Source organism: Rhinolophus sinicus, linkage group LG10 (assembly GCF_036562045.2).
Source record: "Rhinolophus sinicus isolate RSC01 linkage group LG10, ASM3656204v1, whole genome shotgun sequence".
NCBI classification, from domain to species: Eukaryota; Metazoa; Chordata; class Mammalia; order Chiroptera; family Rhinolophidae; genus Rhinolophus; species Rhinolophus sinicus.
The window spans coordinates 68,474,291-68,490,956 of record NC_133759.1 but is presented as its reverse complement, the minus strand read 5'-3'; the positions used below and the strand labels follow the sequence as shown (position 1 = coordinate 68,490,956).

The following is a 16,666-nucleotide window of genomic DNA, read 5'->3' as shown; positions in this document are numbered from 1 at the left end:
AAAAGAGTCCCAGAATTCCCAAGGGGAGTACTTCAAAGGTGACTGAAGGTGACCAGAGTGATATTCAGCAATGAGGTATGTAGCTGAATATGAGTTTTCTAGGATGAGTTTGCAAACTTAATTGTCAGATGACTTGGTATAACCTAATCCCTACCTGCTGGCAGGATGCTGGGAGACACAAGGTGAAATTATTCCCACTCCATCAGCCAACAATCAACCAGCTGAACCCTTGAGCAAGACCACTAATCAACACCCCTCCAGGAAGCAAGACCACTGGAGACCACCGACCACAGCCACCTCCAGGCTAGGAAGTGAGTGAGCGGTGACCTGCCATGGGCTCCAGGGGTTCCTTAGTATCCAGATAGAGGGGTGGGGAGGCGGGGAGACACCGTCATATGCCTGAGGAGCAGAGGCAAAATTAGGTGTTCAGGGTTCCATCACATGCGGCACACTAACTGGGTGGTGCCGTCACATGTTGCGTGCCCTGACGCTGTCGCGCTTTAGCGCCGTCAAGTGTCGCGCTTTAGTGCCGTCAGGTGGGCGCTGTCGTGAGTCTGGCGGGCTCCCGCCCTCGCACCCCTGGGGCTTCCAGCCTCATGGCCGCCTCACTCTCCTGCCCTTGTGCTGGGCCTGAAGCTTCACAGTGCGCAGCATCCAGCCTCCTCCTGCTCCTGCTCCTTCTGCACCCCGCCCGGGGTGTGGCAATGGCCCACAGACACCCCGACATTAAGGCGATCTCCTTGAGCCGTGACGTAGGTAGGATCCCTCTGGGCGGGGTTGGAAGTGGTCCCTGCGGCAGTTCAGTACTTACTGTCTTCGCCGCCCTCCCCGCGTTGGAAACCCCTTCCCTTGCCTTCTCTCCCGTCTCCGCTCGTCCCGTCATCCTGCCCCTCCCCGATGCTACCCTTTCCTCCTTGTCCAGGGCCAGTTTCTCCCTGCCATTTGCCTGTGGCCTGCCCCTGCATGGCTGCTACTCAGACACTCTGCCCCTCTCTCCTCAGCCTGTGGCCAGCGTCACGTGCAGGGGAAGATCATCGGGGGCATGGATGCCCCTGAGAAGAAGTGGCCATGGCAGGTCAGCGTGCACTACTCGGGCTTCCATATCTGTGGTGGGTCCATAATCCATGAATACTGGATCCTGTCAGCTGCCCACTGCTTCAGCAGGTGAGTGGATGGTGCCAAATGCCATTCCCATGGATGTCTAGGTCCCATGAGGCTGATCACGCAAGACATGCCAGGCTAGGACTTCTCAGAATTTGAGAGAGAGTAGGGTCCAGCACACAGTCTCATCCTCTATAACTTCTCTTGCACAGGGCTGAGGATTCTTAGGCCATCTGCTCTTGGATCAGATAGGTGTGGAGCCAAATCATAGGATGACAAGTGAGGAAAGGAGACAGACATATCACAGGAGGATAGTGAAGAAGAGGATACACATCACAGGAGGAGAAGAGAGGAGACATCACAGGATGAGAAGGGAGAGAGGAGATACATCACAGGACAGGAGAGGAGACACATCAAAGGGTGAGAGTGGGGAGAAAAGTGACATCACGAGGAAAAAAGACATCACAGAATGAGGGATAAGGAGAGGAGAAATATCACAGGAGGAGAGGGGGGAGAGGAAACACATCACAGTATGAGGGGAGGAGACACACATCACAGGAAGAGAGGAGAGGAGACACATCATAGGATGAGAGCTGAGGAGAGAGTGGGCAGCCCACTGTACACTGACAGGCTCACTATTCTGGGCTATTGGTGGCCAGCAGGTCCTAGTGGTTCCTCAGATCCTCCATGGGCCCTGGTGTCAGGACTTATTTGGGGGCAATCCCGACTTTGCTCCTGGGGATTGCTTTTCCACGTCCTGACTGATAGCCTGATACCAGGCTGCCATGCTCCAGAACCCCCTGTGTCTGTGAACTGATGGTAGCTCCTCTCCCCAGGTCCAGGGTTCTCAACCCACCATGCCTTTGTTCTCTCTCCCCACAGGAACATGGACAGTGCAGTATTTGATATGTATGTGGGCCTTGTAAATCTCAAGGTTGCAGGCCGTCACACCCAGTGGTTTGAGGTGAATAAGGTGATCCTGCATCCCACATATGAAATGTACCACCCTATTGGAGGTGACGTCGCTCTGGTGCAGCTGAAAACCCGCATTGTATTTTCTGACTCTGTACTCCCCGTCTGCATTGCACCCCCAGACGTGAACCTTCAAAACCTCACCTGCTGGGCTACAGGATGGGGACTCAGCTCCCGAAAAGGTAAGAGAATGAAGTTCAGGGTCAATACCTTTATTGGAGCTTGTAGAAGGGATGATGGTTCTATGGTACTACAGGAAAGAAAGTGTTCTGTCAGTTACAGGGTTGCAGTTATCTAGGGACTGGAATTTCAACCCATCAATCACTATCTCTCTGTCACTGTGGGGTTTTGTGTTTTGTCCCTGGCTGGCTTTGTTATATACAGAGTAGTTACATCTACTTTCAGTGTGGAATTAATATTTAGTATATCAAGACCACAAGCTTCAAAGAACAGATTTCCTTAAGATTTTAAATTCAACTTAGAAATAATCTTTTTTAACCTATTAAAAAGCCTATTAGTATCATTTTATCCATAAAAGCCTTGTATTTTCTTTCTAGGTTTGTGCCTGGGTACTTTAGAATTTTTATGGCTATTTAGAAGAGTCTTTTTAATTGTATTTTCTGGTCAGTAATAGCTGTTGATTTTTGCACATTGATCTTGTTTCCAGTCACCTTATAGAACTCATTTTTAATAGTTTGCCAGTTGATTATTTGACTGTTCTAGATTTTAAAAATAATATTTTTTCAAATAAAGATTGTTTCATCACTTCCTGTCCTATATTTTATCTTTTATTTCTTTTTCTTCTCTTATTGCAATGGTTTGCAATGCCAGTAGAAATGATGCTAGGTCTCCTTTTATTTATTTATTCTTTTTTATTTTAATGGAAATGCTTCTAATGGTTTACTATTAAGTTTGTGACCTGGTCTGGAGATTTTAGATATCTTACACCAGATTAAGAAAGTTTAAAATCTGGTTTACTTAATTAAAAAAAAAAAGTTATTGAAGTTAAGCTGATATAAATTCAAATTATAATGTTATAACTTTAGTATGTTAAATGTAATCTTCATGGTAACCACGAAAATAGCTACAGAATATACACAAAAGGAAATTAAGAGTGAACTTAAACATTTCACTACAGAAAACCAACTAAACACAACAGAAGACAGGAATACTGGAAATTAGGTGCAAAAAAGCTATAGGGCATATAGGAAACAAAAAGCACAATGATAGAAGTAAGTCTTTCCTTGTCAGTAATTACTTTAAATGTAAATGGATTAAACTAATCAAAAAACAGACTGGCAGGATAGATACAAAAACATGACCAACTCTATGCTGTCTACAAGAGACTCAGTTGAGATCCAAAGACACAAAAAGGTTGAAAGTGAAAGGATGGAAAAAGATATTCTATGCAAATAGTAACCAAAAGAGAGCAGGAGTGGCTATACTGATATTAAAATAGTCTATCCTTTCACTTTCAGTAGGCTATACTGATATCAAATAGTCTATACAAAATAGACTTTAAATTTAAAAAGGTTATAAGGGACAAAGAAGGATATTACATATTAATAAAAGTCTCAATCATCAATAAGATATGACAATTATAAACATTTACACACATAACAACAGACGATCATAATATATGAAATGAAACCCCACAGAATTGGAGAAATACACTGTTCTACAAAAGTATGTGGAGACTTTAATAACCTACTCACAATAATGGCTAGAACAACCGGACAGAAGATAAGTAAGGATGTCAAGGATTTAAACAGCACAATAAACCAGCTAGATATAATAAACATACAGAACACTCCACCCAACAACAGCATACAATTATCTCAAGTGCACATGGAGCATTTTCCAGGATAGACTATGATAGGCCACAAATTAAATCTCAAGAGATTTTAAAAGATAGATAACATACAAAGTATCTTCTCTAAGTTAGAAATCAATAACATAAAACTAGAAAATTCACAAAATTGTGGAAACTAAACACACTTTTAAAACATATGGTACAAGTTTTATTAATAATAAAATGCTTTGTCAAATTCTATAATCATCTCCATTCTACAAAATGATTGGAGAATAAACAACACACTTTTAAACAACCAATGTGTTGAAGAAATACATCACAAGAGAAATTGGAAAATAGTTAAGAGATAAATAAAAATTAAAATACAATGTAACAAAACTTATAGGACACAGCAAAAGTGGTGCTAAAGGGGAAACTTATAACTATAAATGCCTACGTTAAAAAACAAGAAAGATCGCAAATCAACAACCTAACTTTACAACTTAAGAAATTAGAAAAAGAACAAATTAAACCCAAAGTTAACAGAAGAAAGCAAATAATAAGATTAATAAATGAAATAGAGAATAGAAAAACAATAGAGAAAAAAATCAATGAAACCAAAGTTGGTTCTTCAAAAAGATCAACCAAATTGATAAACCTTTAGCTAGATGGACTAATTAAAAAAGTAAAAACTCAAATTACTAAAATCAGAAATGAAAGTGGGCACATTATTACCAATTTTACAGAAATAAAAATTATTATAGAGGGGACTATGAGCAATTGTACTCCACCAAGTTGGATAACCAAGGTGAAATGGACAAATTCCTAGATATGAAACCTACCAAGACTAAATCATGAAGAAATAGATAATGTGAATAGACCTGTAACTAGAATGGAGATTAAGTCAGTAATCAAAAATCTTCAAACAAACAAAGCCCTGGATCTGATGGCTCCCCATGAATTCTTACAAACATTTAAATAAGAACTAATCCTAATCCTTCTAAATTTTTTTTTTTAAATTGAAGAGGGAACACTTCCTCATTCTATGAGGCCAGCATAACCTTGAAACCAAAGCCAAACAAAGAGACTACAAGAAAATAAAACTGCAGATCAATATTTTTTATGAACATTGATGCAAAAATCCTTAACAAAATACTAGCAAACAAATCCAGCAACATATTAAAAGGATTACACACCATGACCAACTGGATTTTATTCCTGGAGTTCAAGGATGGTTCAACATATGAAAATTGATCAATGTATACACCACACTAACAAAATGAAGGGTAAAAACCACATGCTCATCATAATTATGCAGAAAATGCATGTGACAAAATTCAACACCCTTTCATGATAAAATAAATAATCAACAAGATAGGAATAGAGATACTACCTCCACATAATAAAAGCCATATATAAAAAATCCACAGCAAACATAATACTCAGTGGTGAAAGACTGAAAGCTTTTCCTTTAAGATCAGGAACAAGGCAAGGATGCTTGCTTTCAGCACTTGTATTTAGCATAGTACTGGAGGTTCTTGCAAAAGCCATTAGGCAAGAAAAAGAAACAAGTCATCCACATTGGAAAGGAAGAAGTAAAATTACCTCTGTTTGCAGATGATATGATCTTATATGTATAAGATACTAAAGACTCCTCAAAACAGCTGTTAGAACTAATAAATTAATTCAGCAAAATAGGATACAAAGTCACAAAAATCAGTTGCATTTCTACGCAGATAAGGTATCTGAAAAGAAAATTACAAAATCAATTATATTTACAATAGCATCAAAAAGAAAAAATACAGTTGACCCTTGAACTACATGGGGATTAGGGGCACTGATCTCCCGCACAGCTGAAAATCCTCATATAACTTTTGGCTTCCCCAAAACTTAACTACAGTCATTCATCGGTATCCACAGGGGATTGGTTCCAGGACTCCCATGAATACCAAAATCCATGGATGCTCGAGTCTCTTATATAAAATGGTATAGAACAATGCATACAGTCAGCCCTCCACATCTGCAAATTCCCAATTGCAGTTTGAAAATACTGTTTTTGATCTGCAATTGGTCTGAAACCCAGGGATATGTAAGGCCAACTGTATATTTATTGAAATAGATCTGTTTATGAGTGGACCCCAGTTCAAACCTCTGTTGTTCAAGGGTCAACTGTACTTAGGAATTAACCAAGGAGTTAGAAGACTTGTACAATGAAAACTACAAAACATTGCTGAAAGAAATTAAAGAAGACATAAATTAATGGAAAGACATCCCATGTTCATGAATTGAAAGACTTAATATTATTAAAATGTCAATATTACCCAAAGCAATTTACAGGTTAAATTCATTCCCTATCAAAATCCCAATGATGTGTTTTGCAGAAATAGCAAAATCCATCCTAAAATTCATGTGGAATCTCAAGGGACCACAAATAGACAAAACAATACTGAAAAAGATGAACAAAACTGGAGAACTCACATGTCATGATTTTAAATCATTCTACAAAGGTAGAGTCATCAAAATAGTGTGGTATTGGCATAAAGACAGACATATAAAAAAAATGGAATAGAATAGAGAAGCCAGAAATGCTCACATATACAGTCAAGTGATTTTTGACAAGGATGCCAAGACCACTCAATAGGGAAAACAATCTTTTTGATAAACGGTGCTGGGAAATTGGATTCCACATGCAAAAGAATGGAGTTGAACCCTTACTTAACTTAAAATGAAACAAAGACCTAAAACAATAAAACTCTTGGAAGAAAGCATAGGACTAAAGCTTCACAACATTGGACTTGACAATGATTTCCTGATTATAACAACAAAGGCACAGGAAACAACAACAAAAATAGACAAATTAGACTTCATGAAAAGTTTTAAATTTTGTGCATCAAAAGACACTATTTACAGAATAAAAAAGCACCCTACAGAATGGGAGAAAATATTTGCAAATCATATACCTGATGAAAGGATTAATATCCCAAATATATAGAGAACTTCTATAACTCAACAACAACAAAACTCCATTCAAAAATGGGCATAGGACTTGAATAGATATTTCTCCAAAGAAGATATGTGAATGGCCAATAAGCACATGAAAGATGCTCAACACCACCAACCATTAGGACAAAGCAAATTAATACTATGTGATAGCACCTCACACCCATTAGGATGGCTACTATCAAAAAACAGAAAACAAGTATTGGCAAGAATGTGGAGAAATTGAAATCCTTTGAAAACCTGCAGCATGGAGGTTCTTCAAAAAAAATTAAAAATAGAATTACCATTTGACCCAGCAATTCCTTTTCTGGATATCTACCCAAAAGATTTGAAAGCAAGGTCTTGAAGTGATATTTGTACACCCATGTTCATAGCAGCATTCATAATAGCTGAAAGATGGAAGCAAACTAAGTGTTCATTGACCAGTGACTGGATTACCAAAGTAGGACATACACATACGATGGACTATTATTCAGCCTTCAAAAGGAAGCAATATGCTACAACAAGGATGAGCCTTGAGGATCTTGTGCTAAGTGTAAGGATCAGCTTTATTATATGTTTTGACAATAATCATTCGTCCTAGACTTCCATACATTGTTAGCTTGGCTTGAAGAGTTTTTGAGAAGTGCCTACCATTTCACCAGCCTGAGTTCTGAACTAGATGAAACAGAGATGAATGCCTTGTGTCAGTTCTTCCCGTAACCCTCAGATAGATTAGGGCAGACATACAATAATTTGCAAGTAAGTTCTACTTTGCTCCTTCTGGAACCAGGGTGCCATACTGAGAACATGGGCTTCCCTCTTCAAAACTGCCACTACACTGGGGAGGGGTTAGGGAAAGGACATGTAAAAATGCCACAAAGTTTTTCTACTCTGTGGAAGATGCCTTTTTCTTGAGTCAGTGTTTGCCTGATTTCTATGAACCTTTGACTGTTTTTCCAGAGTTCTGACAAAGTTGGTTTTGACACTTTCTGCTTGTTTTTCAATGTTTCTGTGAGTAACAAACACTTAAGTCTGCCGGCTCCTGTTTTGCTCACCTCCTGAGATTTTAATAGGGATGACATTGAATCTAAATGAATTGGAGAATATTGACATCCTAACAATATTGAGTCTTCTAATCCATGAGCATTGAATGGGTCTCCATTGATTTAGATCATCTTAACTTTAGTAATATTTTATAGATTTTGTTGTATAGATCTTCTACATCTTTTGTTAAGTATATTCCTAAATATTTTATTCTTTTTAACCTATTGTGAATGGAATTGTTTTAGTAATTTTCTTTTTAATTGTTCATTGCTAATATACTGAAATACACTTCATTTTGTATATCTCATATTCTGCAACTAGTTTTAATAGTTTTATTCACTTTAAAAAACTCATTATGATTTTTTTCATATGATATTATGCTGTCTGTGAAGAAAGATAGTTTTGCTTCTCACTTTCTAGTCTGGTTCCCTTTTTCTTTCTTGCCTCATTGTACTTTAATAACCTCCAGTGCAATGTTAAATATACATAGTAAAAGTGAATATCTTTGCTTTGTTTGAGGTCTTAAGGGGGAAAACATTTAGTCTTTTCATCATTAAGAATGGTATTAGATGTAGGACTTTTGTAGATTCCCTTTAACAGATTGAATAAGGTTCCTTTTCTTCCCAGTTTGTTGAGTCTGTAGGAGTCATGAATAGGAGTCAGAATTTTTCAAATGCTTGTTACGTATCTATGAGATGTTCATGTGGATTTTGACTTCTACTTTATTAATAATTTATATTACATTTATTAATTTTGGGATGTTAAATGAATCTTGCATTCCTATGAATTCCTCTTGCTGGGATCAGTTTGCCAATAACTTGTTAAAGATTTTTGAATCTACATTTGAGAGACATTAGCTGTAATTTTCTTGTGATTTTGTCTCACTTTGGTATCATGATAATACTGGGTTTTGTAGTATTGGTATTGTTTCTTCCTTAAATATTTGATAGAATTAACTAGTGAAGCCATCTGAGCCTAGGCTTTCCTTTGTGGAAGGATATCTATCTATTTATTATTAGTAATTTTTGTCCTTATATAGGTCTATTCAAATTTCCATTTCTTCTTGAGTTAGTGTGGGTGTTTTTTAATTTAATGGCACACAATTGTTCAAAATATTCCCTCATAATCCTTTTAATTTCTAAAGAGTCAGTAGTAATGTCTCCTCTTTTTCCGGGTTTTGGTAATTTGTCTTCTTTTTATCTTGGTCATTGTAACTAATGGTTATCAATTTGGGTGGTCTTTTCAAAGAACCAACTTTTGGTTATTGATTTTCAAGTTTAGGTTTTATATTTCATTGATTCTTACTTTGATATTTATTATTTCTTTCTGATTGCATTGAGTTTAATAGTTCTTTTTCTCCTAGTTTCCTAAGATGGGAGCTTAGAATGGTTTGGTACCTTTCTTTTTCCAATATAAGCATTTAAAGATGCAAATTATCCTCTAAGCACAGCTGTATATGCATCCCATACATTTTGGTGTGTTGTCTTTTTGCTTTCATTCAGTTCAAGATATTGTCTCATTCCCTTCTTGATTTCTTCAAGTATGTTGTTTAATTTTTAAGTATTTAGTTAATTCCCAAACATATTTCTATTGTTAATTTCAACTTTAATTCTATTGTGCTCAGAAAACATATTTGGTATGATTTCATGCTTTTTGAATATATAAAGACTTGTTATAATGAGAAACATAAACTCATAGGCACAGACAAAAGTTTAGTGGTTACCAGAGGGTAAGGGGGGTGGGGGTGGGAGATGAAGGTAAGGGGGATCAAATATATGGTGATGGAAGGAGAACTGACTCTGGGTGGTGAACACACAATGGGATTTATAGATGATGTAATACAGAATTGTACACCTGAAATCTGTGTAATTTTACTAACAATTGTCACCCCAATAAATTTTAAAAAAAGACTTGTTTTATAGCCTACCATATGATCTATCCTATAAAATGTTTCATGTTTCATGTGTGTTTGAAGAGAATATATGTCTTGCTGTTTTTGGTGTGGATTTTTTTAATAAATCACAGGTCAAGTTGGATGTTAGTGTTTTCAAATCTTCTCTAGTCTTTCTGTCTATTCTATCAGTCATTTACAGTGGGGTATTAAAATCTATAACTGTGATTGTTGAATTATCTATTTCTTCTTTCAATTCTGTCAGGTTTTGCTTCATGTGTATTCAGGCAGCAACTGGGTGCATATACATTTATATCTTCATATTGCATTGGCTCTTTTATTACTATGAAATGTCTTCCTTTGTCCCTATTATTATTGCTTGTTTTGAAGTTGTTTTCTCTGGTACTGGTCCAGCCACTTATTTGGTTCTCTCACAGTTACTTTTTGCATGGTATATCTTTCTTCATCCTTTTACTTTCAACTTATATGTGTCTTTAAATCTAAAATGTGTCTTTTGCATGCAGTATATAGTTTGGCCTTCTTTTTCATCCAGTCTGGAAATTACTGCCTTTTGATTGAAGTATTAATACATTCACATTTAATATAATTATTAATATGGTTGGATTTATAAATGTAATTTTGCTAAATGTATTCTATATATAATATGTATTATCTATCTTCTATTTTTTTCTTTCATGTCTACTATAGGTTAATAAGTAAACGTTTTTAGTATACCATTTTAATTCTTCTCTTGATTTTATTTTATCTATTTATTTTTTAATTTATTTAAATTTATTGGGGTGACAATTGTTAGTAAAATTACATAAATTTCAGGTGTACAATTCTGTATTACATCATCTATAAATCCCATTGTGTGTTCACCACCCAGAGTCAGTTCTCCTTCCATCACCATATATTTGATCCCCCTTACCCTCATCTCCCACCCCCCACCCCCATTACCCTCTGGGAACCACTAAACTATTGTCTGTGTCTATGAGTCTCTGTTTCTCATTTGTTTGTCTTGTTCTTTTGTTGTTTTGGTTTATATACCACATATCAGTGAAATCACATGGTTCTCTGCTTTTTCTGTCTGACTTATTTCGCTCAGCATTACACTCTCAAGATCCATCCATGTTGTCACAAATGTTCCTATATCATCTTTTCTTACCGCCGAATAGTATTCCATTGTGTATATATACCACAACTTCTTTATCTATGCATCTATCAAAGGACATTTTGGTTGTATATGGTGTATCCTTGAGAATGTTCCATGTACACTAGAAAAAAATGTGTAGTCTGATGTTTTAGGATGAAGTGCTCTGTATATGTCAACTATGTCCATTTCATCTAATGTGTCATTTAGGGCTGCTATTTCATTATTTATTTTCTGTTTGGATGATCTAGCCATAGCTGTCAATGATGTATTTAGGTCCCCTAGTATAATTGTGTTTTGGTCAATTTCTCCCTTTAGTTCTGTTAGTAGTTGCTTGGTATATTTCGGTGCTCCCTGTTTGGGGGCATAAATATTGGGGGACTGTTATGTCTTCTTGTTGTATTTTACCATTAAGAAATGTCCATCTTTGTCTCTTGTTATCTTTTTCACCCTGAAGTCTGTTTCATCTGATATCAGTATGGCTACACCTGATTTTCTCTGGGTACCATTTGCTTGGAGTGTCAATTTCCACCTTTCACTTTGAATCTATGCTTGTCCTTGTAGCTGAGATGTGTCTCTTGGAGACAGCATATGGCTGGGCTTAGTTTTTTGATCCAATCTGCTACTCTGTGCCTTTTTATTGGAGAGTTCAGTCCGTTTACATTTAGGGTGATTATTGATATGTGAGGATTTCCTATCATTTTGTCTTTAGTTTTCTGGTAAGATTGTGTTTCCATTGTCTCTTTGCCTTTTTGTTGCTGTCTATTATTTCTGTGTGGTGGTATTCTATGATGTTTCCTTTTGTTTCTTCTTTTATTACAGTATATATTTCAGTTCAGGATTTTTTTTTTTTGAGTGGTTACCCTTAAGTTTATGTAAAAGAAAGTTTGATATTTAGAGCATTCCATTTTCTTCAGCATGCTTACTTTCTCCATTCCCATATTCAGTTTCAGGCCTTTACTCTCCCCCTTTTTATGTTTTGGTTGCCACAAATTGTCCCTGTTGATGGTGCTCGAATAGCCTCCTTTAGTATTTCTTGTAGGTTATGTATTAGAAAATTCCCTGAGCATCTGTATGTCTGGAAAGGTCTTTATTCCTCCTTCATAGCTACAGGATATCTTTACTGGGTATATTATTCTTGGCTCATAATTTCTCTCTTTCAATAGTTTGAATATTTGGTTCCACTCCCTCCTGGCTTGTAGAGTTTCTGCTGAAAAATCTGATGATAATCTAATGGGCTTTCTTTTGTAGGTTACTCTCTTCTTTTCCCTGGCTGCCTTGAGGATTCTTTCTTTGTCATTGATTTTTGACAGCTTCAATACAATGTGCCCTGGAGAAGGCCTGTTGGGGTTGAGGTAATCTATTTGCTACTTGGATTCGAGGATCCAGTTCTTTTCACAAGTTTGGGAAGTTCTCGTCGACTATTTGTTTGAATATATTCTCTGTTCCCTTCTCTCTTTCTTCTCCTTCTGGTATCCCCATTATTCTTATATTGCCCTTTCTGATGGAATCAGAAAGTTCTTGTAGAGTTCTTTCATTTCTTTTAAGTCTCTTTCTTCTTCCATCCGTGTCATTTCCAGGTTTCTATCTTTGATGTCACTGATTCTTGGATGTCACCAGTTCCTCCATCTGGTCAACTCTGCTACCTAAGCTTCATTCTTAATTTCTTCTATTGAGTTCTTAACCTCCAGAAATTCTATTTGGTTCTTTTTAAAAATTTCAATCTCTTTGATAAAATGTTCATGTTGTTTTTTTATTGTGTTCCTGAGTTCATTAAACTGCCTTTCTGTGTTGTCTTTCATTTCATTGATTTTTTTCAGAACTGCAATCTTGAATTCTCTGTCATTCAAGTCCATATTTCCATATCTTTATGTTCATTTTCTGGAGACTTTTCACTTTCTTTCTTGTTGAGATGTCTTATTGCTTTGGTTATTCATGGCAATTAGTGATTTGTTATTTCTCTTTCTAGACATCTACAGGAATGGGTTCTGCAACAGGTTGGTAAGAAGAGGTCTCGCTCTTGTTTTCCAGTATGTGTTGGTAGAATGTTTTATTTTCTCTCCGACTGCAGCCTTTTTTTCTTTCTCACACACTGTAGTGTTATGTTTGCTCTGCACTATTACAGCTTCTCACACAATGAGGGTATTCCATAGAAGGCAGGCTTCTCACATGTTAACAGTTTGCCTAGGTCACAGGGTGCAGTGTCCCTGTGGGGATGCGGAGAGCTTTGGAAGTTCCAAAGCTCTTCCTGCACCAGATTCATAGCCCGTATGTCTCAGCAGTTCTGTTTACTCCTGCAGGGTTCTGCCCAGATATGTGAGGACAGGGACGGGGTGAGTTGTGAGAGGTGGCCCAGAGCAATTGCGGTGACCACCACCACAGCCGGTCCTGCTTCCACAGCTCCCTCCCCTTTGCCGGAACTAGTTGGGCTGGGAATCTGTGACTGCAGATCACAGTTCTCAGAACAGCAAATATTCTGTTCTTTTGATCTGACACTGCTACAGTTCCGCTTCTAGCACTGGGCAGGTAGGGGCGGGGCGAGCTCTGGGAGGGTAAAGAGAGGGCAGCTAGGCTCAGTGCCTAAGATTTCTGTTCTCTGCAGCAGTGAGGGCTTAAACCACCATTTTCAGCCTTCTTCCCTCAGTCTTTGCTCCGAGTTCTCTGCCGTGAGCGTTGGGTTCAGCCATGTTATATGCTGTCTCCTCGGCCCTGTGGGTCATAAACAGAGCCCTAGCAGTTCAAGTTCTTCCCTCTCCTGCAGCTACAGTAGTTCCGGGTCACAGCAAGCTCGGAGCACTGAGCTAGGTCTGTGCCCTGTGACCGTACTGTCCCATCTCTGCACTTCTCCCTTCCATCCTCCCCTGCTTGCACAATTGGCCCACCTTTAGGTGATTTCAATAGTGAGCCTGTTTGTCTTGCCAGTCTGCTGTGCAGGGAGTCCTTTGTGGAGTTATAGTTGTTCAATTTGTTGTAAATTCCAGGGGAAATTTCCAGAGGCTCACCTTACGCCGCCATTTTGATTGATCTCTGTTTCTCTTTATTTTTAAGCTGTATTTTAAATGATATTTTCTGAGTGGTTGCTCTAGGGATCACTTAGTTAATCACAACCCACTCAGATCAATACTTACTTAATTTTCGTAAAATATAGCAGCTTTGGTTCAATATAGTTCCATTGCCCTCTTTTGTGCTAATATTGTCACTTGTACTGCATATACATGTAATCAAAATTCCAAAGCACAATTGTAACTATTTGTAATGCATATACATGTAATCAAAATTCCAAAGCACAATTGTAATTATAAAATACAGTTTTCAAAGTAAATTAAGAGATGAGAAAAATATATCAATGGATTTATTTCTGGTGCTCTTCATTTTTTTTTCCTGTGGGTTACAGTTAGCATCTTATGTCATTTCCTTTCAGCATGAAGGACTTACTTTAATATTTCATGAAACATAATTGTGTTAGCTTTATCTCAGTTTTTATTTATCTGGGAATGTGTTTATTTTGCCTTCACTTTTGAAGGATAGTTTTGTTGGATATAGAATTCTTCTCTGAACAGTTTTATTCTTTCAGCACTTTCAATCTGTCATTCCATTCCCTCTGGCTTTCATTGTTTCTGATGGGAAGTCAGCTATTTATCATACGGTTTATCTCTATGTAACTGGCTGCTTTTCTTTTATTGCTTTCAGGATTTATCTTTGGCTTCAGCAGTTTAATCATGTGTTTAGGTGTGGATCTCTTTGTGTTTGTTCTTCCTGAGGTTCGGTGTGCTTCTTAGATGTGAAGATTCTTTTTCATCAAATTCAAGAAACTTTGGGCCACATTTTCTTCAAAATTTTATGACCCTCTCCCTCTCTGTTCCACCCCTTCTCTCTTTCTGAGAGTCCTATTATATGTCTGTTGGTGTGCTTCATGTTGTCCACAGGTCTCTAGTCTCTGTTCACTTTTCTTCAATTCTTTTTGCTCTAGTCTTCAAACTGGATAACTTCTACTAATCTATTTCTAATTTTACTGATTCTGTTTTCTGCTATTTCATATCTTCTGTTGATCCAACTGACTGAATTATTAATATTGTTCATTGTACTTTTCAACTCCAGAATTTACATTTTTTCTAGTTTTTATTTGTCTAGTGAGGTTCCCTATATGTTGACTCATTATCGTGACATTTTCATTTAACTCTTACATTGTAGTTTTAAAACTTTCTTTGAACTTAATTATAACAGCTGTGTTGAATCTTTATCAACATGGGCCCACACATAGTTTCTTTATATTGATTCTTATTTTTGCGGGGGTTTTTTTGTTTTTTGTTTTTGTTTTGTTTTGTTTTGGAATGTGGGTCACTTTTTCATGTGTTTTACATAGCTTATTTTTTCTTGTTGTAGAAAATTGGACAGTAAATAATACATTGTAGGACTTCTGGTCAAGATGGCAGAGTAGGTAAATTCTGCTCACCTCCTCCCATGATCACATCAAAATTACAACTAAATTATAGAACAACCATCATTGAGAATTTCCCCTTTAGACCAGCTGAACAGAATTCCTATCACTAAGGATATAAATAAGAAGCTACGTCAAGACTGGTAGGCTGGGCAGAGACATGGACTGGGTAGGTCCCCCAACCACGGTATGCTAATTAAGAGTCAGGAGGGATATCTCAGCTGCAAAGGTCCCCCTGAGGAGCATGGGACCCTAACCCCACACCAGTTTCCTCAGCCCAAGACACAAGTGCTGGGAAGAGGAGTCCCCATAACGTCTGGCTGTGAAAACTAGCAGGGATTATGTCTCAGAGAGTCAAAAGACTGCAGGAAACCAAGATATACTGTCCTTAAAGGACAAATGTACAAACTTACTAGCTCAAAACTCACTCACTCTAAGCTCCAGTGCAGGGACAGCAGCTCAAAAAGTGCCAGGGACATATAGGGAGGAATTAATTGACTAACTTCAGGGTGAGGGCCAAAGGGTAAAGGGCCAGGACAACCTTCTTTGGGAGTGGAATCACTAGTAGGTGCCATTGTTCCTTTTTTGAGCTCTCCTTTCACCAGCTGGCCCAGTGCAGGTGAGCACCAAATCTGTGCTCTCCATTAACCTGGCTAATACCAACCGAGCACACTTGCTGGGCAGGAACCTTTTCCATCATCTCCTTCACACAAATGGCCTGGCTCATGCTGCAAATATTTTCACTTTCAAGGTATCTTTTGAGTTCTTCCTTGATCTCCTTGTTAACCCATTCATTGTTTAGTAGCATGATATTTAGCCACGATGTGTTTGTGTGTTTTTCAGTTTTCTTCTTGTAATTGATTTCTAATTTCATACCATTATGATTGGATAAGATGCTTGATGTGATTTCAGTCTTTTTAAATTTATTGAGACTTGTTTTGTGTCCTAATATGTGGTCTATCCAGTGTTACAGGTGCACTTGAAAAGAATGTATATTATGCTGCTTTGAGGTAAAATATCCTAAAAATACCAATTAAGTCAATCTGCTTTAATGTGTCATTTAAGACCATTGTTCCCTTGTTGATATTCTGACTGGATGATCAATTCATTGATGTCAGTGGGGTGTTAAGTCCCCTATGACAGCATTACTGTTGATCGCTCCCTTTATGTTCGTCAATATTTGCTTTGTATGTGTAAGTGCTCCTACATTGGCTGTGTAGATGTTTATGATAATTATATCCTCTCGTTGGAGTGATCTCTTTAACATTATGAAATTCCCCTCTTTCTAATTAT

At 37.6% G+C, this 16,666-nt stretch overlaps 1 protein-coding gene across 1 annotated transcript in view; it reads left to right on the top strand.

Annotated features, from left to right (window-relative positions):
• The first annotated feature begins 472 nt into the window (after positions 1-472).
• The window catches only part of PRSS38 (serine protease 38), a 38,156-nt gene continuing 21,962 nt past the window's right edge, over positions 473-16,666 (top strand). Inside the window, exons 1-4 of the mRNA XM_019755020.2 lie at positions 473-536; positions 637-756; positions 1,002-1,164; positions 1,984-2,255. Coding sequence (XP_019610579.1) covers positions 473-536; positions 637-756; positions 1,002-1,164; positions 1,984-2,255 — 619 coding nt within the window. The remainder of the gene's footprint in view (positions 537-636; positions 757-1,001; positions 1,165-1,983; positions 2,256-16,666) is intronic.